This window comes from Phodopus roborovskii, unplaced genomic scaffold, assembly GCF_943737965.1.
Source record: "Phodopus roborovskii unplaced genomic scaffold, PHOROB, whole genome shotgun sequence".
Taxonomy (NCBI): Eukaryota; Metazoa; Chordata; class Mammalia; order Rodentia; family Cricetidae; genus Phodopus; species Phodopus roborovskii.
The window spans coordinates 22816768-22838087 of record NW_026126480.1 but is presented as its reverse complement, the minus strand read 5'-3'; the positions used below and the strand labels follow the sequence as shown (position 1 = coordinate 22838087).

Below are 21320 nucleotides of genomic sequence, written 5' to 3'. Positions count from 1 at the left end.
CTGGCCCTTTAATAGAGCAAAACCATATTTTAACATTGGCTGATTTTTTTTCTTTATGCTGTGCCTTCATCTGTAACTTAAAACAGAAACAATTCATGCTCATGGCACAATAAAGAAAATATGAAGATGTGGAACAAAAGCTAGCTTACCCCATCTTCCCACATGGCAGTAGCATCTAGTATTTTGGCCTCCTCATTCAGGCTATTTCTGACCTTTATGTATGTCTGTATCTTATTACCTTGATTTTTCTTGACCTTCTCTTGAAATCCCAGTGGGCTAACCTAAAACACTGTACCTCATGGCTGACTTGAACAAGTCTCACCAGCTTTTGCAGATATCAGTGTTACATGAGGGCTTGGGGGGAGGCACTTCTTAAAAGCAGATTGCTGAACCCCAGGGCTCCTGACTCAAAATGCATTTCTGTGTTTCTATGAGATGTCCATGATACCTGGAGACTATATTGTGAGGGTAAGAGAAAACTGAGAGCAAGGTTTGTTTCAACAGGTATGGTTTATACACGCAAAAACACAGTGACACCACATCAATGCTTTCTCTCTTCAACTATCTTATTTATTTACATCTATATTTTTGGGCATGTGTGGTCCAGGAAAATCTTGTGGTATTCCAGTTTTTGATAGGCATTTCACAATAGTGAGATCTGAGCATGCAAAGGCCTTCCATTTCCCTTCCCTCCCCAGCCTCAACTTTCCCTGACTACCTTATAATTTAGCTCTCTCTCTCTCTCTCTCTTTCTCTCTCTCTCCCTCCCTCCTTCCCTCCTTGTGGTTCACATTCACTTTCCAGACACACTTCCAAAAGCCTGTCTCTTCACCACCCTCCTCCTGCTGGGTGTTAAGATCACAACCCAGATATCTTAAAATGAGACTTCTATTTAAGCAATGACTGCTCTCTCCTCTCAGCTGTATTTAGTCCTTTTCTGTGGTAATATATTAACCTGCTTTTATCAAATCAAAAAGCTCTTAAGGGATGATAGTGTGCCACAATCAGGACTGGGTTACTTTGAAATTTATCATTTAACAATATAGACACTTGTCATATAAAACAGTACCTAAGCATAATAGGCATTCAGTATTTGTTGAATAAATGTAGAGTTTTAGGAATGAAAAATGAACATTAAGTACAACCTGAGAAAGAACTTTCTCTGACCAGTGAATTAGTTTCAAATCCAAAATCTCTGGATGCCTGAGTCCTTTATACAAGTTATACAGTGTTTGCAGTGACCTGTACATATAAAAAGTACTTCTAGATTACTTATATCGAATATAAATGCTATGTAAATAGTCATGCAACACAGAACATTTCAAATGGCAGGTCACATATTTAACAGTATATACTATAAGTCCTAAGTATAGAATTATCATCTAGGTTTAAGCACATATAGGCTTACACAACAAATCATCTGAGGAAACAGCCAGCTAAGGGCACAAGACCAAAGCTATACCACACTGTTTAGGAAAGACTTGCTTGTAAGCAATTTAAAATTATGTTCAAGCTATGGTTGATTGAATCCAGAGATGTGGATGTGGAGGGCAGCTAAAGTTATAATGAACAAAACTGGGCTTCAGAGCTAGGATGAGCTCAAGTCCTAGCTCTGCCACTGATAGTATTACATGCCTCAGTTACCCCACTAAAACAGGGACAACAGAGGTGCTTTTAACAGAGGGATTGTTGTAAGGTATAAATAGAGTTTCATATGGAAGGCAGCTATGCTCACCACATACCACCAATGCAAGAGCATCATATGGGAATGCTTAGTGTATGCCTAACAAACACTAAGTACTCAAAAAGTGTCAGATGGTGTCTTTACAATGTCCAACACGCACGCTGGATTTGCTCTCCGAGAATCAAAAACCAAGTTAAAAACTAAGAATTTAGAAAGATATAAAGCAAATCAAGTATTACATATCAAACTAAACACTGACAAACTAGAATACATGATCTCCCTGGATGACTATTTCAAACAAAACTATCCTCATTTGTCTGTTTACACACATTTAATTTTTTAAAAGGTTTATTCATATAAAATTATATTACTATGTCAAAGTCATTAGCATATTTATCTTATGATAAATAATACATCGAGAATATTTCAATAGAAAGCTTATATAATGAATTTGGAAAAATCTTCATAGGTCTTATAGTACATGGTTTCCAGCCCAACGCAAGCACACACAGAATGAAAGCTTTCTTCTTTGGAGCTCAAGCCAAGAGGAAATGCATTAAACTTGTATACCACTTGGAGCTTTTCCAAGTATATGCATTTTAGACTTATCAACTTGCAAAAGGGGCACATCAAACAATGTTGCTCAAGTTTTCTTTATTAAGAAAATATTTCATATATATTTAAACAGACAAACTCATTTCTGTCATAAGTTATGCAGTATATACCCCTTTCTCTAAGTTTCTCATGCAAAGTTAGAATGTTTTTCTCAAAGCAGAACAAGTCAGCGCAAACAGTTTCAAGGCAGAGCTGGAAGTCGGCCTAGAAAGGCATGCTTACAAAGCCATTTACACTCTAATCCCATCCCAATGTGCTCTCAGCCTCTCCCAAGTGATTCACTGATTCTCTATGAAAATAAAGAATCCTTTAAATGAAGTCAGATCAATCACTAGTGAAGAATCTATAAACTAACATGATGTCATTTGTGCTAGAAACATGCTGGTGGTCTCCTGGTTCTGTTTACATTTTTTTTAAAGCCTCATTATTAACTACTATATAAAAATATCTTTAACTGTTTATTTATTCTGCCTATATGCTTCCTCTAAAGTACTGTATGAACAACTCAGACATAAATAAAAAGATGGGGAGAATCAATGTGGACACCTAAGAAAATAAAATGTTCAGAACTACATAGCTATGTTAACTCATGGATGATTTCCACAATGTAAAAATACAATAGATGCTAGAATAGAAATATAGGGATTCATTTATTACTTTTTGGTTTACAAACAAAGGCACCCAATGCTTCTATTTACTTCTTATAAAAGATTATCAGGTACACTTAAAACAACAAACAAAACACAAAACAAAATTTCCCAATCAATTCCTACAGACAAACACAAAGGGGAGAGGGGAGAAGCCCCTCCCGCTTCCAAGCTCCATCTGGCAGACTGGAGGAACGCTTATTCTATGTCACCCTTAAGTCAAACAACATACAACCTGGTCATGCTCATCTGCACTAAGCTTTAAGATACATTAGCGTTGCCAAGGCAATTAAATGGTTACAATGACATTACAGTGTACAAATATGTATGTCAGAGGAGTTCAGAAAAGGAAAGATAAGGGAAAAAGCCCAAATGGTTTAGAATACAGTTTTATCAAAAGAGTTGAATTAAATTATTTTACAGGTTGTCCTATTGAATGATCTGTATGGAAAATATAATCAGAACTAAAAATACTGTCTAGCAAATTACAAACAGAATGTTTCCAAACTCTTCAAATACGACTTGAAGCCAAAGCATACTTGGTGAGGACTGACAATATCAAATTTTACTCTCCATACTAATTTCAAAATTGTAAATTCCAGGATGAACATCATTTATTCATTATCTTTTTTTGACAACAGAATTCTAAACACACAAAATTAATTTATAACCTTAGCATGACCCTAGTTAGCATTTCTTTAAATTAGAGTACAAGAGCAATAAAACAAAAGACATATGTCCAATTCACTTTACAGACCTGCCCACGTTGTATCTGATTCTTTTCTGAGACCCAAAGACAATTCACCAGATTCTAGGTATATTTAGCAGATGTATAAAAATCATTAAAGGTTAATGTGTTTTCATTACATCATGGGAATGTATTTGGAGACACAGAGTACTCAAAGTGTATTATATGGGCCACCTTAAATCAAAGGCATAATTTTCTCCATTTTCATACACCTCCATGGTCTCTCATACCTTGTAAAAGGCATGGTCCTAGACCACAGACTTCAGTATCATTCCAAATACACAGGTCTACATACATACTTCTTTTAAAATTACCTTTAAAAGTTTTACTACACAAAGTCTGGCTTCAATACAGAAGTAGTCCCCCCTCCCCCCATTTCAAGACTATATACCCGCATGGAAAAAGTTGGTTTCCTTTACATTTTGTTTTTCCATAATAGCAAAATAAACCTCTTCTATATTGTATTTCAATTGACAAAAAATTAAAATGTAAAGTTACATTTAATTTCTTGTACAGTGTGAACTGATCCCTGTGAGCACTTTTAAGATACACTGCTGATGATTTAAATGAAGTACAACTTGATCAGCTTAATTGTAACAGTGTGGTGCTGAACAAGCTATTAAAGAAAATATATGATAAAATAGTAACAAACTAGTAAGATTTAAAGGGAATTGTAATGTATCCATAAATATACATCAATTTTCTTGCTATTATTTGTTTCTATAACGCATGTCTTTCTAAAGCTAAAACAACATGCAAAGAAATGATGATTTGATACTCATTCAAAAGTCTGCCACTTACATGGTAAAATCTTTTATTTAATTTTATACACATATGTATGCATCATTTATTTTTAAGGAATTCAGCTTTCAAGATCAAAATTAGTATGTGTTGGCAAACACATGAGGACATTCTCTTAATGTTAAAAGCTGCAACTACATTCCTTTATAATAATGCATGTTCAGACGGGGTAAATCCTGTGAGAAAATTTATAAGGGAGCAGAGAACACATATGATGAATCTTTCCCCAATCCCACCTCCAATCAAGACTCAAGAAATCCTCTTCAAAATGAAAACACATCTCACCAGAGTTCCATTTGATCAAAATGTACACTAGAAAAATGTTTTCCTATTCTTTTGATACTAACATAGTTTTACTGTTCATGTTTTTACTTTGCTTCAAATGCACAGAGCATATATAGTTTCTCAAATTCATTTAGACATATTAGTGCCTTTAGAATATTTGGCTTTCTGATCATAAGAGCAACTGATCACTGCAGGAAAAATTATAGGTAACACATATTTAATCAGAAAGAAAATTAGAAAATGTCTTTACATTTGATACCACCTATAACTTATAGGAAGCAAAAATACATGGCTATGGTTTTAACAAAACTAAAACCCACCCTTCATCTGATTAAAAAAAGAAATCCAACATTGAAAACTCAAATCAAATACTTAACTAATTTAGCTAGGCCTCCTGTCTGCACACTTCTCATTGCACTGCATGTTAAGGCATGTTTTAATTAGTATGTTCCAGAACTGCACAGTTATACTGGTCAATGTTCCCATAGCCCCACTTCTGTCCTCTTCCTACCCTCTGCATTGCAAGGATCAAAATGTTAAGTCATAGTCTGAGTGGCTATTGCAGATCTGAGCTGGCACACCACAGTGTGTTCACTAGATTTTGAGCATAAACATTAAAATGTTACATAAAATGGACCATAATTTACTCCACGCTCCAACTTAAGATAGTTTAATGTCTTAACAAAAGGTGAGATGACTTAGGTACATTTTACATTTTGTGCATTTAGAACATCATATGCATAGATGTTCTAATGCTAAATTCTGGGTCTTCAGTATCTCATAGTGCTGGATGCTCGGAAGTATGACAGAAATTTGTAACACAGACTAACCACAAAGTACCAGATGTTTCTTGCCATTTGTGATCTTGCAATAAAAATGCGCCAGATAAGAATCACAAGGATAGTATTGAAACCATAACGAATATTCCGCAATCTGAAAAGCAAATCAAGAGACACGTTAAATATTTTCCAGAATAAAATTATTTTTTGATAGCAGCTAATTCATAGTTTAATTTTAATCAAAGTTCTAAGCAATCTTTTAACTTTCAACATTTAAAAGCTAAACTAAAATTTATTAAGTTCAAGTTAGCATAATTGAAACATACCTGCCTGCACCTAAACAGTAGCACACCAATGCAATACTCTAATAACAGGGAGTACAGCAATATCTCTTTATATCAGTATACCTGGACTACACACTTAGTAAGCAGCAATTAAACTGAGCATCCCTGTGGTAGACATCAACAGATTAAGACAAGCATGGTGATCCTAGCACTTGGGAGGCTCAATCTGAGCAGGGAAGATCCTAAGTTTGAGACCAGCCTGGCCCATAGAATAAGACCCTGTCAGAAATAAAGAAAGAGGGGGTGGGGGAAATCTGAGAAGGAGGAAGGGAGGGAAAGGAACAAGTAAAATAGATACATGTCTGAGTTTCTGGAGCTTCTATCTAATCTAATAATGTTGCTGATAGCTAACAGTCCCAAAACTCAAATGTCAATTGCCAAATCCTCATCTAAGAATAAAAGATAGCATTAGCTCCATAATGAAATTTTGTGCTCTCAAAGATCAGCAAGCTCCTAATTCTCAACATTTTTTATGGGTTTTGATGGTCAGATAGATACTATTATAAATTCCAGAAACTTAATCATGCAGTCCAAGACATGACTGTATGTAGTACAGCAGCAACAAAGGTATTAAATAAGTAGTCAAACATCTATGCTGTAGTTTCCTTACAGTTAGTAAAATATATAAATCTGTTTCATCAATAAAACAGGTATCATGCAAGCTCCATAGTACTATGACCTTGGCAAGTGAACAGTATGAATCTTAGAAATTACACAAACACACACACACACACACACACACACACACACACACACACAAATACTAGAATGAGAAGACCCTTAGTAGTACTTAAATCTCTGAATGATGGGACTACAGCTGATTTTGACTCTTCTGTTTTTGGAGTTTATTATGTTTTAAAACAACATGTACTACTTCTACTAAGAAACTAAGAACTCCATTACTCCATGTTATAAATTTAAAAAATAAAAAACTATATAAGTAACTTTTGGTTCAAACAATAATTTCATTTTCTGCTAATAAATTTAAGGAAAACAAATAGTGATTTAAAAATTAAATTTTACCCAAAATTCATATGCAAGAAAACACATATATGAAGATAGTAAGTTTTTATAATCTTCATTTATTTATGTGTATGGATATTTTGCCTGCATGTATGTCTGGGTACCACATGTGTACCTGGTGCCTATAGAAGCCAGAAAATGATGTGGGTGGGATTCTCTGGAACTGGAGTGATAATAGCTGTGATCCACCAAGCAAGCTAGGAATCACACTCTGATCTCCTGGAAAAGCAGCCAGTCAGTGCTCTTAACCACTGAACCACCTCTCTGGTCCTTTAATAATCTTAAATAAATATCACACAGTTACAATCCCCAAGGTAAGCATTATTCTGAAAGACATCATTTTTATTCAGAATACTATTTCACCAAAGCAAACTGTGGAATATTTTGTTAAGGAAAATGTAAACCAAACCCATGCCAGACTTACTTGTTCAGATGCTTTCTAGCTGCAGGGAGGCCAGACATCTCTTCATTCAATACATATTTTTTAGTCCCCATGCAGTAGTTCTCTATATATTCTGCCCAATGTAATTGCCGTACATCAATATTAAAGGTCTAAGGGAGAAAAAAAAATTTATTACTTGCTAATTTTTTTTGTAATTTGTCAAAAAAATTCAGCTTATCTAAAGTACAATTTCAAATGAAATGATTACAAACACTTCAATATATTATCAACTTTTCTACTGTCAACATATATCTGTGTTCTTCACCACTTTACAAGGAAATTAACATACATTTCAAGTTCCTTTCCATCTCAACCTCCCCGCTCTTCCTGTGTATTTTCTACAGTAAACATTAATTTTCCTAGAGAACTCTGACATCAAGAAAAATCAAGCAGAGCATGAGGGTACACACTATTATGCCAGTAGACAAGAGGGACACCAGTTTGAAGCCAGTCTCTGTGTGGTGGTTTGAATGAGAATGGCCCTCAAAAGCTCATATATTTGAATGCCTAGTCACCAGGGACTGGAATTCTTTGAAAAGATTAGAAGTGTGGCCTTGTTGAATGAAAAGTGTCACAGGATAGTTTTGTAGTTTTGGAGGTTTTAAAAGCCCATACCAAGCCTAGGCTCCCCCTCTGCCTAAGAATCAGGATGTATTAATCAGAGTCTGCCTGCATGCCACCATGCTCCAACCATGACTAACCCTTTGAGACTGTAAACAAGATCCCAATTAAATGCTTTCTTTTATAAGAGTTGACTTGGTCATGGTGTCAAGCAGTACCTCTTCACAGCAATAAAACAGTGACTAAGACTCTGTGCTACATAATGAGACCCTGTTTAAAATAACTACTACCACATACACAATAAATAAACAATAAAAAGCAAATGCTAGCTATCAATGTTGCTTTAAGATTTTAGTAACAGTTATTTTGTCATTTGATGAGAAGTGTTGATAAACCTAGAAGACTTTATGCTACTCTGTGGCAAAATAAGAGGGCTATTAACTGTTCAGTACTCAAGCTAACAGGCAGTCAAGTATTTTTTTGTGAAATGACAAGATTATTCACTGTAAATCATCATTTCAAAACAAGTTCTGGAAGGTAAAATATTACAAATTACTACAATGATGGAGATTTGATTTCATATAGGAGTTGTTATGGGGGGTGTACAGACACACACACACACACACACACACACACACACACACAGTGTGACTTGAGTCCAATAGGAGAAAAACTGAAAAAGTACCTAAGAACGTGTTACCTGCAAAAATGATGAAACACCACAGATTTAAAAACCATATTCATCACATATAACTATACATTTAGGCATCTGAGATTAAGTCAGAAAGAAGCCCAGATAGATTACCTAAAAAACAACCACTAGACTGTTAACTACTTTTAACAGATGTAGTAAAGCCAAAAGACCATGTTTTTCAAGTGCTTAATGGATTACTAATATGACAATCTATCCCAGTGTAAAGATACTTGAAAAATAAAGATATTTCCAGAAGAATAAAAACTGATCTGATGCCACTCACAATATAGAATTATACTCAAGTCTATTCGTTAGAGCTAGATTATTACGACTCCAGATTCCAGACTGTCCACATAACTCAGAATACTGAAGGTACAGGAGAATGAAGGGCAACAGATGAGGGATTATCCTGATTAATTACATGGGTATTTATTGTATATACTGTACTAATTTTATTTGTGTCCCCCCCCCCCTCCAAAATATACAGAAGAACCTTGACCTTCAACAGAAGTTTTGGGATGGGGGGACTAATAGGAGCAGATTATGCATGAGAATTCTACACTCATGAATGATTAATGCCAATTATAAAAGGAGGCAATGTTGTGAGTTCTATCTCCTGCTCTCCCTTGCCCTTCTACCATGAGATGACACAAAGAGAAGGCATTTATTTATAAGATGTCAGTCTCTGTTCAGATTCCAAACTATGAGTTAAGTTCTGTTCATTTATAAATTAGCCCTGTCTGTTATTTTCCTATACCAGCATAAAAGAGACTAAACTCTAGTAACAAATGACTTGTAACAGCAAAATAGAGGCATTGGTCCTTAATTATACAAAAAAGACCAAAGCATACATTTACATTTGGCTTAAAAAAAAGATGCTGTACTCTTTAAAGTAAGGTACTAAAACAATTAAAAACAGAATGTATTTTTTTAATGCAATTAAAGTAGGTGGGAAAATTAAAACTGTCAAAAACAAACAACCTAATGAGGTATAGTGGAGCATGCCTGTAATTCCAGCACTGGGAATGCAGGAGAATCTTAAGTTTAAGGGCAGCTTGGCCTACAAAGTAAGACTGTGTTCAAGAGAACTAAAAATAAGACAAAAAGAGAACAGAAAAGATAATTAAGAAAGGTGTAACAAAAGTACTAAAAAATTTAAATCTAAAATTAAGGTTGGGATGTGGCTCAGAGGTATAGCACCTGCCTAGCATATGCAAGGATCTGTTTAACAAACTGTAACAACAACTCTAAGTTACTTACATACCTAAAACATAAGGATGTAGACTAGTTGAACTTGAAGACAGACATACCACACATTCCTACTAGTAATAAATGAAGATGCCTAAAGCCTCTTTAGAGTATGGTCTCAAAGTCTACATTTTTACAAATCTGGTAAATAACAAAAATTCAGTCTAGTTTTGACCTCCATCCTATCGATGTTTTAAAGAAGTTACAAGTTATTTTCTGTAACTTGTTCATCTTCTTAGTCCATGTTTCAATGAGTACTGTCTATAGAAACATTTTATTTAATAGGAAATACATACTGGTATCAAGACAACATCACACAAGTGGCTAAAATTAAGAATTAAAATTAAAATACAAAGCACTGTGAAGAACAGGGATTCTTATATATTAACAAATATAATTGATTATAACCATTTGTGAAATGTTTATTGTAATATACTAAATTGAAAACATGAATAAACTATACCCCATCAATTCAATTTCTAGGTACACACTCTACAAAGATGCGTTCATACGCCATAAATAATGTTCACAGAACAATTAATCCTCTAACTGAAATCTCTAACTGAAAAAATATCAACAAAAAATAAAAAAATTACTGTATAATGCTATTTGTATGTAGTCACAAAAGGGAAAATTAAGTTAGTGCTCAAGACAACTGTTACCTCTGGGAGAACAAAGAGGAAAGTATGACAGACAACAAGGAATAGTGACATTCTAGGTTCCTCACCTGAGTACTTGTTAAGGATCATTAAGCAAATAAGCTACATATTAGGCTTGACAAGGGAGAAAATAAAAAGGGAAAAAGAAGCCACAAAAAAATTCAACCTAAAAGTATCTACAGGTTCTGATGAATTAGGCCTGTTTCTCGGGCTATAGCCAGAAATGAAGACTAGATTCATATACTATATAAGTGAAGGATACCAGAATACCTTACAAAAACTGTCTAGAACACCAAATGCTATTTTTTTTTTTTTTTCCATTTGAGACTTCACACTTACAGCTGTTGATTTTTTTTTTTTTTTTTTTTTTTTTGATGACATTTATTTTCAGTTTGGGGTTTGTGGTGATTTAACAGAAAATGTCCCTCAAAGGGAGTGGCACTATTAGGAGGTGTGGCCTTGCTGGAGGAAGTATGTCAATGTGAGGAAGGCATTATAGTCTCTTTTACTCAGGCATCTCTCAGTATGATAATGAGTCCACTTCTGTAGCCTTCTGATCAAGATGTAACCAGCACCATGCCTGCCTGCATGCTGCCAATGCTCCCCACCCTGATGATAATGGACTGAACCTCTCAAACTGTAAAGCAAGCCAATTAAATGTTTTCTTTACGAGTTATTGTTCATTGTGGTCATGGTACCTTTTCCCAGCAATTAAAAACCCTAACTAAGACAAGGCTAATAGAATCAAATGTTCTGTGAACATTTTTCTGCCACATGAACAGAAAAGGCAAATTTCAATGGAAACCTCAAGGAATGTGAATTACAGGAGAACAAGTAATAGCAAAACAACAACATGGAAGTGAGGTAGCCTGAGTTAGCTTGGGCTCCAACAGCAGAATCAGACACCATCTATCAGTTAAATGTGAATTTGCATAGAGAGGATTTAGAGCAATTTGAAGAAATGTCTAAGATTAAGCTGAACTTTCTAAAAATGAAAGTATAAAACCTCATTGGAATAGTTTCAATATAACTGACTGGCTGGTGGAGAATTTAAACAACATTTTAGTTCAAAAACAAACATCTACTTGGGGTTTAAAAACTAAGGGCACCATGGTCCACCACATAACGATTCTGTGAGAAGACCAAAAGAAATGCAACATCTAAAGAACATTGCTTAAGAATTTTCCCAAATTGCTGAGAAGACACCCAGCTACAGTTATAGAAAGCCCAAACAAAGTTACAGAACACCAAAAGTGAAAAGCCTAGAAAAGAGCCAGGAGAAACAATTAACTGACTTTTCAAAGATAACAAAGTAAAAAGAACATAAAATAATCTATTATGTGCTAAAATAGTGTTAAACAAACAAACCAACCAACCAAGGATGAATAAAGACTGGTGAACAATCATTCATAAACTAAAAGTTCACTACGACCAGTCTCCTAATTAAGCCATTATTCCAGTGTTCTACATAACACATCAGACAGAAAGAAAATGATAACAGAGACACACCAAGAATGAAAACAGTTGGAACAATTATCTCTTAATTGTGGGGCTTGAACTGCAGAACTACAGAACTGCAATACTATGTAAACACACATGGCTGGAGAGCAGCAGGTATTATCACTGCCATTTTAAGGTTCTAACTACCATAAGGAGGACGGACACGACTGTGAATAAGGGCCTACGTTTAATTCCTAACACTGCTATACCTCTAAAAGGAGGTAACTGGATGTATTTGACTTAAGACAGATACACATGCTAAAATATGAGGTAGCTGGGCAGTAGTGGCCCAGGTCTTTAATCTAGCACTCAGGAGACAGAGGCAAGCAGATCTCCATGAGTTTGAGGCCAGCCTGAGCTACATAGTGAGTTCCAGGACAGTCAGGGCTACATAATGAGATACTGTCTCAAAAAACAAAACAAAAATCTGATGTAACTTCAGAAGAAATATACACTTTAACTTTCAAACAAGCAGAGTGAAATGACAAAGAGCATACAATATAAAAAAGGAATGGGAGCTCACTCCCCGCAAAATGCAGAGAAAACAAGATATTCTGAACATAAAACCCATAAAGATATTAAAGTTCTCTTTGAACTCAACCTTGTAGGAAGAAAGGATTAGCAATTCCATTGTACTGAAAGTCTCTGATATCCCCAAATATTTTATCAATTCTAAAACGAAGAAAATTGTATCTCTCTACAAATAAAATTAAAATACTGAGAAAAAAAATAATTAGATCGACTTTCTTGTGTGATGGTTGTAGGAAATGCTTAGGTTTCAGGCTGCTTATTGGTTGGTTATATTTTCTAAAACAAAACAGAAAATACTTGCCTTTTTATCTTCAGGATTTAGTTGGTTCATTAACATATTGACATTATCAGTATTCCAAACCCAAGAGTTACTTGTGAAATACTCAAGAAACACCATGGCTTTGTGAAGACGAGTGATTGTTTTCATCATCCTGTATTTCAAGAAAAATCAAGAGGTTCATATAGTATATAGACTGTGTAAAAAAAAAAAAAAAAAAAAAAAAAAAATCCCATAATCAACAAGGTCCCAACCATTATTCCCAATTCCCAATTACTGTAATTCAGTAAGTGTACCAAACCAGCAAAGAATCAGAATATTTCTGCATCTTGGGAGAATAATTTATAAATCCAAAATGAACAAATTGGAAGTAGCAGCAAAGGAAATTTACTATTACCTGCACAAAGTTCTGCTAACACAGAATTCTCAAAGGATATGCAATACTAAAGTTTAAATTCAAATTGTCTATGTATCACACTAGGCAAAAGGATTCAGTTTAGTCTCCCTTTGCTTTTTAGCTAACCTGTCCTTAATAAGAATCCATAACACAGATTGTACAACTACATTATAATCCCATCACTTCAGCATCACTGAAGCAGATATACAGAAATATTCCTTTGTCAGTCAACGCTATTAGAAAAATACAATAACTTTCTCTTCAACAGTGATTGATACCATTCCTGATTATCTGGATGTGTTATGAAATCAATGACTAATGCCAAGAACTTTCTGAAATACTCAACTCCTCAGGCCTCACCCATGCCCTTCCTTGGAGAAAGAAAACAGTATAAGAGTTCTTTGTTTCTTTTTAAAGGGCAGTAGAACCTTAATCTTATCTGACATCTTATTATCACTTGCATAAGTCATTGATATCAAAGCACTAATCCATGTAATAATTAAGAAATAGCTTTCTGAATCAAATATACACCAAAAAAAAATCAAAGAAATAATTCATGAAGAAATGTAAGAATTCCATTTACATTCTCACAAGGATTAGCTCAAAGTATATGAAGTTTAGAAAGACTTTAAATTAGGGGCTTTACATATGGGAGACATGGCAGAAAATCAGAATACGAGAAATGATGAAGAAAATAAAGGCAATATCATTAGCCAAAAACTGTGATAACATTCAATACATTTAGAAAGAAACCCTGAATAAAATACTTGAAGGAAATAAGGCAATATGAACAATGTAAATAAAAACTATTTCATTCTCTAAAGAATTCCAATATAAATCTTTCATTAAACATGAAAAGAATTATCAAACATCCAGAAATTGATTTTTAAAAAACATGTAGATAAAACTTAGGGAAAGTTGCTTTAATGAACAAGGTATTTCTAAAAAAAAAAAAAAAAAAGAAGAAGAAAAACAGTTCTTTAAAGATATAACAAATCTAGATCAATACAGTATCATAGGCATAATATACATTAATTTCATCATAAATATGCATAGTTCACACCATTTTTTAATTAGTAATTTACTAAAACATTTTTCTTCCTGACTCCTGAACTGTACATTCTTGCCTAATCTCATGTGTAGATACATTCAAGTGATGATAGTTGCTCTAAAATCAACCCTTGATCCAGCCATTCGAATAATATTTCTTATTAAAACAAACAAACAAAAAACAAGAGAGGCCAGGCATAGTAGCTCATGAATACTTGTAATTTCACACTTGGGAGGTTGAGGCCAGAGAACTACCATGAATGTGGAGCTAGACTGGTTTACAACTCAATCCTGTCTCCAAAATAAACAAACACAAATTACAAAACAGAAAGAGGTTGGAAGAGCTGAAAAATTCACATACATGAGAAATTTACAGACAATATTACTAGGAATGTAAAATACACTTTAACTGTACCATCACTCTTGTTCAACATGTCATAGTGAATGCTTGTCTGGTACCTGCTGAGGATGTATATTTATTCTTTACTATGACAACTTCTAAAATATAATTAATCACAATTTACAGTAAGGCCAGATCATAATGGTGATCTAATCTAGGGTTTCTTAACCTTAGCTATCATAAATAAAAGTACCTATGTACTAAGATACTTAGCAGACTTATACCCATGGCCTTAGCATACTGGGGACTGAGGGGAGGCACACCCCTCAATTATGATGACCAACTCCAAACACTGTCAAATGTCCCCAGGTGAGAATCACTTAGATAAAAAATATCAGCTTCAGAGAAGTTAAACTGAACAACAAAAAACATGAAGCAACTTTTAAAAATATGCTATTTGTAACAATGACATAATGCTCCTGATGATTCCACCTTTGTCTCCCCTTTAACCAAGAGTCTACATATTAAGAAATAGAACATAATTATTTATTTCAAAATATTCAGCAAGTCAGATTTAATCTGACACTCAAAATCATGTAAATGAGTAAATTGGTTTCACGAACTGAACAACATTAGTTTAATATAGAATGAAGTCTTATATTAGGGTCTACAGAACTTGTAACATAACATTCACTTATTCTTGATTAGGCAAATACCTGAAGAATAAACTGTGAGATGTTAATGTGTACATTACCTAAGTAAACTTTTATATTCCTTGTTGCTTTTACTTACTTAATTTTGTTTTTTTGTTTGTTTGAAATGGTTACAATCATTCTGCGTGGGCCTTATGGAACTATGTAGCCCAGGATAGCCTCAAAATCATGGAAATTCTGTTTCAGCTTCCTGAGTGCTTAAATTACAGTCCACAGCACCATACCCTACTCCTTGTTGCTTTTATATTACACTTACAGAGGTCTCAGGTTATGCCTGCTTTGATACAGGCAAGACTATCACCTCCCATCCTACATCACAAGGGGAAGGCATCTATAACCATTAGAATAAGGTGTTGACTTCAGACACTAGGTAAGGACAGAGCTAAGAATAGTCCTAGTCCCCCTTGCTCTTTGCATTCTCACCCTTGAAGACTTCAGTTACCTTGCATGCTATCCAATGACCCCTGAAGCTGTCATGCTGCAAGGAAGCTCAAACTAGACCATGTGCAGACAACACATGAAGAATCTAATTCCTCAGGAGGTTAGAAAGCTGCCTGTCTACTATGCACTCTTCTTTTCCCTGAATGACTCTCTCTAGTGTATATGCCCTGGTCCCTATTTGACCACAGGTTAAAGACTTACTTTAACCAAAACCATTCACCCAAAGTTGAAACACTTAAAATAACTTGCTTTAAGACACTACAGCTACATGGTGACTTGTCATACAAGGATGTAACACATCCTAGTGCTGGGAAGGACTGGTAATAATACAAAGCTGAGGTTTGTGGCATTTTAGAATTGGGTGCAGACTCTATTATGACCTTTCAGATCATAAAATAGAAATCTGAAAAGAAAATCCGAGGACATTTTACATAGCTTGAAGTTACAATAACATCGAAGATAACAAAAACCAAACCTACATTCCTAAAATTTAATCTAGTCAAGATTTCTTGAATGAAGACAAAGTTGTGATCTCAGAAAATGAACTGTCTGACTGAAATTTAAAGAAATGTAAAAGGCTAATTAAGAATTCTTTGAAAAATAATTTCTTATGGCAGCGCACACCTGTGGTATGCAAGTCCTGGGCCACAGACTCATAATGGCAGAAGAGTGGCAGGCAGAGGAAGCATAGCTGCAGTGCCTCCGGAATTGAAAAGGATTCAGCACAGTCACTGCACAGAGAAACTGCTGCACACAGCGAGCTGGGATAAGCACATGGGAAAGCCGGGAATTCTCAAGTTTCTTATACTGGAAGCTGAGTGGACCAGTCCACTGATGCTAGCTACCCTTGCAATCACCAGTCAACCAGAATGTGTTACTCTCTTAGGAGAGTAACAAGCAGCAACAGACTTGACAGGATAGTGAGAGACAGATGCTAACCTACTGTTAAGCTATTACCAAAACTGTGAAGTTAACAAATCAAATGTTCAAAAATTGGTATTTTTTTAATCTGGAATTCAGAAATTCTAGGTTGTATTACATCAACTACTTAATACATGAAAACAAAAGGGAAAAAAAGAGTTTCTGAACATAACTATAATCCAAGGTAGAGCTAAAGATTCTTTAAGATTTTAGAATGACTTTATGAAATAGGGAATCCTTCAGGTGGAAGACCAAACAAACAAACAAAAATCTCTCCAGATTCTAAGGACACATATCATATTCTCTACTACTGTTTGGATGGCAGGTTGTAAGAGGTAAAGATTTAGTACCTATAGGTACTGTTCCACAGCAACCTAATGAGACCCAAGAAGGACCTGTCTCAAAGAGATTTTTAAATAGGTTCTGATCTATCTCATTATCTTTAGAAAAGACACAATGGAAACTCCCAATTTTTAACCATACGAATGTATATAAAAAGGGAAAGTATACCAATGAAAATGTCTCCATAACACAAGAGCCCACAGACCAAATCCATTCTATTATTGTTTTGTGAATAAAGTTTTATTGAAACATCTTGTCACTTATATACTGTCTATGACTGCCTTCCTTCTTTTAACAGCAGAGCAGACTGGTAGTAACAGAAATAATGGCTTACAAGACGTAAATGTTTATAGGATGGCCCTTTGTAAGCAAAGTTTTCTGATCCCTGTCCTAGAGTCTAACTTTTTTTATGGGCAGGAAGCAGCAGCACTAGCAGGCTGTTCAATCTTATGTGCAATTTTTTATGGAAAAAAGAAATGGAGAATTCTCAAGGTAGAAATGACTCTAGATGTCAACATATACCTGGACTGCATCAGAACTGTTATAAAACAGTGTTTGCTGTGTGGCTTCCATTTTCTGTCTTTTTGACAACACTGTTTGAAGCCATTATCTTATGCTTCTCTCGGCATTTGTAGAGTATAGGGCAGCTGCTAACTTGCTTTGTTTCACAGGTTTTCATGAGGAGTGTCAACTGTAATACCATTTCTAAACAATCTTATCTGTAATTGGATCAGATTTAAATGGCAAAACCCTCCAACTGATACCATAGGGATTTGTAGAGGAAAGAATTAACTGCATTGTTCAAGGTAGAAGAGTGTGAATTCTCTGGGCCAGAAAGTTAACTGTTACAAACTGTATTTTCAAAAAAAAAAAAAATGGCCAAATGCCATTCTTCTCACTTGCTCATTTCCAGGGTCTGACTGCTCTCCAGAGCACCCCTTTTCCTTACATCTAAGAAGATTTGTGACTTACTTGTGACTAAATGAAAGACTCAAGCAAGCCAGGCATGTGGCATTTACCTATGATCCTAGCTTTCAATCTGAGGCCAGCCTGGGCTACATGAGGCTCTATCTCAAAGAACAAACAAAGTTAAAGTGATAGTGCAGGGTTTCTCTTCTACCTTACTTGTCCCACCACTTCAGCTACCATGTAAAAAAGCTAATTCTTAGAAGTAACCATTAGACCTTAAAGAGAGCCTACACAGCGTAACCCTGATGAGAAAGAGACAGTAGTAATACCTGGCCTTGGTTAACCCAGCCCCACCACCCACCATCAGACTTCAGCTCTTTCACCTCCATCTGATCATATGAAGTCTTAAAACTAAAACCATACAAGCTGATTTCTCTACAAATTCCTGATCCCAAAAGAAAAGAACAACATAAGGTAATGAAATAATGACTACTTTAATCACTAAATCTAAGATAATTGCTATATACCACAGTATCTTCTTTGTATTGCTTAGTAACTATGGGTATTTGTCCCTTACAGTTATTTTTAAGTTTATTGAGCTCCCAGCTATGGTTGCCTTCACCAGATCTACACAAGATAGTCAGTCAATATTTTAACAGGGATGGGGGAGAATCTCAAAGTGTTCCCACCCCTAGCTGAGAAGCTAATGATAGTTAACAGCAGTCAGTGAAAGGAGAGTCAGTTTTCTTCAGGCATGCGGCTCCAGGCAGGTCCAACATGCTGCAGTGGATGGTCCCACACCTGTGCTATATGTAGACAGCATAAATTGGATTCAGTGGGTTATTTAAAAAAAAAAAAAAAGGAATATAAAGTCAAGAGGGATAGAGTGGTGCAGAAAGTTGGGGTGAACATGATCAAAACATACTGACTTCCTGTATGAAATTCTCAAAGAATTAATAAAAATTAACTTTTAATTAATGGGAATTCGCCCATTCTCTTTGTAAGGTAATACGATGTATTAAATCTATTTTGCTTTTTGGAAACAGTTTTGTCTTTTCTGCCCTAATTTATAGCAACTTTACTAATGTAAATATGCTTTGCCACCAATCATTAATTTCACCTGGTTTTTAGCCATGAAAAAATACCAACATAGCAAAACTATTTGCAAATCATTCCAGAAATATTTTAATGTTTGTTCTATAAGTTGATCAACACTCCCTTCTTAGTTCAATAGTGAATATATAGTTATAAACATCCTAAACTATCCAATCTACCAAAATTCACTATGGTTAAGTCAGATCCTGAGATACTGTAACTGGCAAATATCTCACTTTTATTTTTTCAGCAGCTGATGGAAGTCCTGGAATCATCATCTTCTTTGTACATAAATACTCAAATCCTGAATTTGCCAATCAAAGGTGCCAAAGTACTTTAAAAAATAATAAATATTTTGTAGTATATTTCACTATGTTGTAAAGACAGTAGGAAAACTTTTATTTGTAGGGTTTCGATTGGGGAAAAAAAGGAAAGGAGAAAGAAAGGATATTACAAGGAACTACAAGAAAATAAGTTTTGTTTGTCAACTTTTTAAAACTAGAACATTAGTCAAAAACTGTAATTACCATATTATAAGCTGAATAGGTAGCTAAGATATTTCAAATAATTTTCTAGAAGTATCCTATATTTTTCATATGAAACTGAACCATCTACTTTAAAGCAATATAATTTCCCTTGAATCCCTTGTAAAAACTCACCCCTAGATTTTTAAGGGAGAGGGAAAGGGACTCAATTTCAGCTTATAATAACAATGACAATCCTGAGGTAGGACATTTCCTATTATTATGGGAGTTTGGAAAATCAATGACCCCATAAGATGAGATCCATTCTTGGTGTCCAAACATCTCCAATTTCTAGGAAATATCCTGGCATCTTGATTGTGATTGTGTTTAATCAGGTTAGTAATTCTAAAGGTAAGCTCATGCTAGCGACATGGTGTCTCTCCAGCAAGCTTCCACCACCTTACCAATACATAGTGTATTACTGCTATTCTTCTTACCACGGTTTCTGACCTGTCAACCTGAGTGCAAGATCGAGCAATAATGCAGGTACAGTATGTTTGACACCCTTCCAATAATGGAGCATTAGGTTGTTGGAATAGAACTTAACATAAGGGTGCCTGAATACTTGGTTTAAAGGATTCATCTTGAAGTAATGATTTATAAAATGTCCTGTAGGAAAAATAAGCGTTAAAGCATTTTGAATATTATTTGTTATTCAGAAAAGCACCTAAAGTCAGAACTAGAATTCAACATATGACAGTAATTTATCACCAAACTTTAGAATAAATAGAATGACTTACAGCACTACCTTTGCTTTTCTGACAATGTCTTAAATTCAAGAGTCTTCTCATTCACAAAGGCCATTAAGCCTTATCATAAGCATGAACAGATACAGAGTTAATAGCATTTCAGTGTTAAGCATGGGTTGTTTAACAGTCAGAGGAACAGATAAGACAGAGCTAGTCACCATTACCTTGGGCTTCTTCCAGTCATCCTGAGGTAGATATCATACAGGAATGCTGGGGCCTTATGGCTTACAGCAATCCAGTAATGATATAAAAGGTGATTGGAGGTTAGATTTACATTGGGCCGTCTGAAGGCCTGTTCGAGAGGATTCCTCTTGAAAGTGGAAATTACATGGTATTCTGAGGAAGAAAAGTTGTGTAACAGCTTTGATAATAACCATGTAATGAAGTTTTGAAAAAAAAATGTTTTTACAATGCTAAATATTTTACCAAAAATTCAGAGTTCATTCATTTAAAAAACAAGCTTTTCTACTCTCCACAGCTAAGAGAAATAGGCATTAGACTACTGATTCCAAGTGGTTTAAAAACTGTCAGTATTGTAATTAAATGAATGAATTTTTACTAAAATTCACCCTGAAATTCTTGTTAATGTTTACCTAGGTCAGTTTATAATTTCACTCTCTATATTTCACCTCTCACGATAGCTTCTTTCTTTCTGTTCCTCTTTCCAGATTCTTATTACTGTACTTACTTAAAAAAGAAAAGGAAAATCGTCATCCTTTGCTTATGAATGATTTATTCAAATTGACACATATCATACAAGCTTACAACAACCCAAAATTAACCTCTACTATAGTTTATTTAGGTTATTTAACATCAAGACAGTCAAACTTGGTATCTTCTATGTTAATATTTTAATGGAAACGTATAATGAGGTATTTACTGAAGAATAATGTAGAATTTGATTGTTTCACAAAATTGTACAGCACAACAAAAGTCTGTAAAATCTCCCTCGCTTAAGATACTTCGATATTCCTGAAGGACCATGATTTAAAATACTGTGA

General features: G+C 34.8%; 1 protein-coding gene across 3 annotated transcripts in view; it reads right to left on the bottom strand.

Moving 5' to 3' along the window:
- Window positions 1-2925: 2925 nt before the first annotated feature.
- The window catches only part of Far1 (fatty acyl-CoA reductase 1), a 59932-nt gene continuing 41537 nt past the window's right edge, over window positions 2926-21320 (bottom strand). For 2 of the 3 annotated variants that reach the window (XM_051192722.1, XM_051192724.1), the window contains 4 exons: window positions 20484-20655; window positions 12863-12992; window positions 7351-7478; window positions 2926-5713 (listed from right to left, as the gene is read on the bottom strand). In XM_051192722.1, the coding sequence (XP_051048679.1) occupies window positions 5551-5713; window positions 7351-7478; window positions 12863-12992; window positions 20484-20655 (593 nt within the window). In that variant the 3' untranslated portion in view covers window positions 2926-5550. Of the gene's footprint in view, window positions 5714-7350; window positions 7479-12862; window positions 12993-20007; window positions 20180-20483; window positions 20656-21320 lie in introns of all 3 variants that reach the window. The other variant, XM_051192723.1, reaches the window with a different exon arrangement.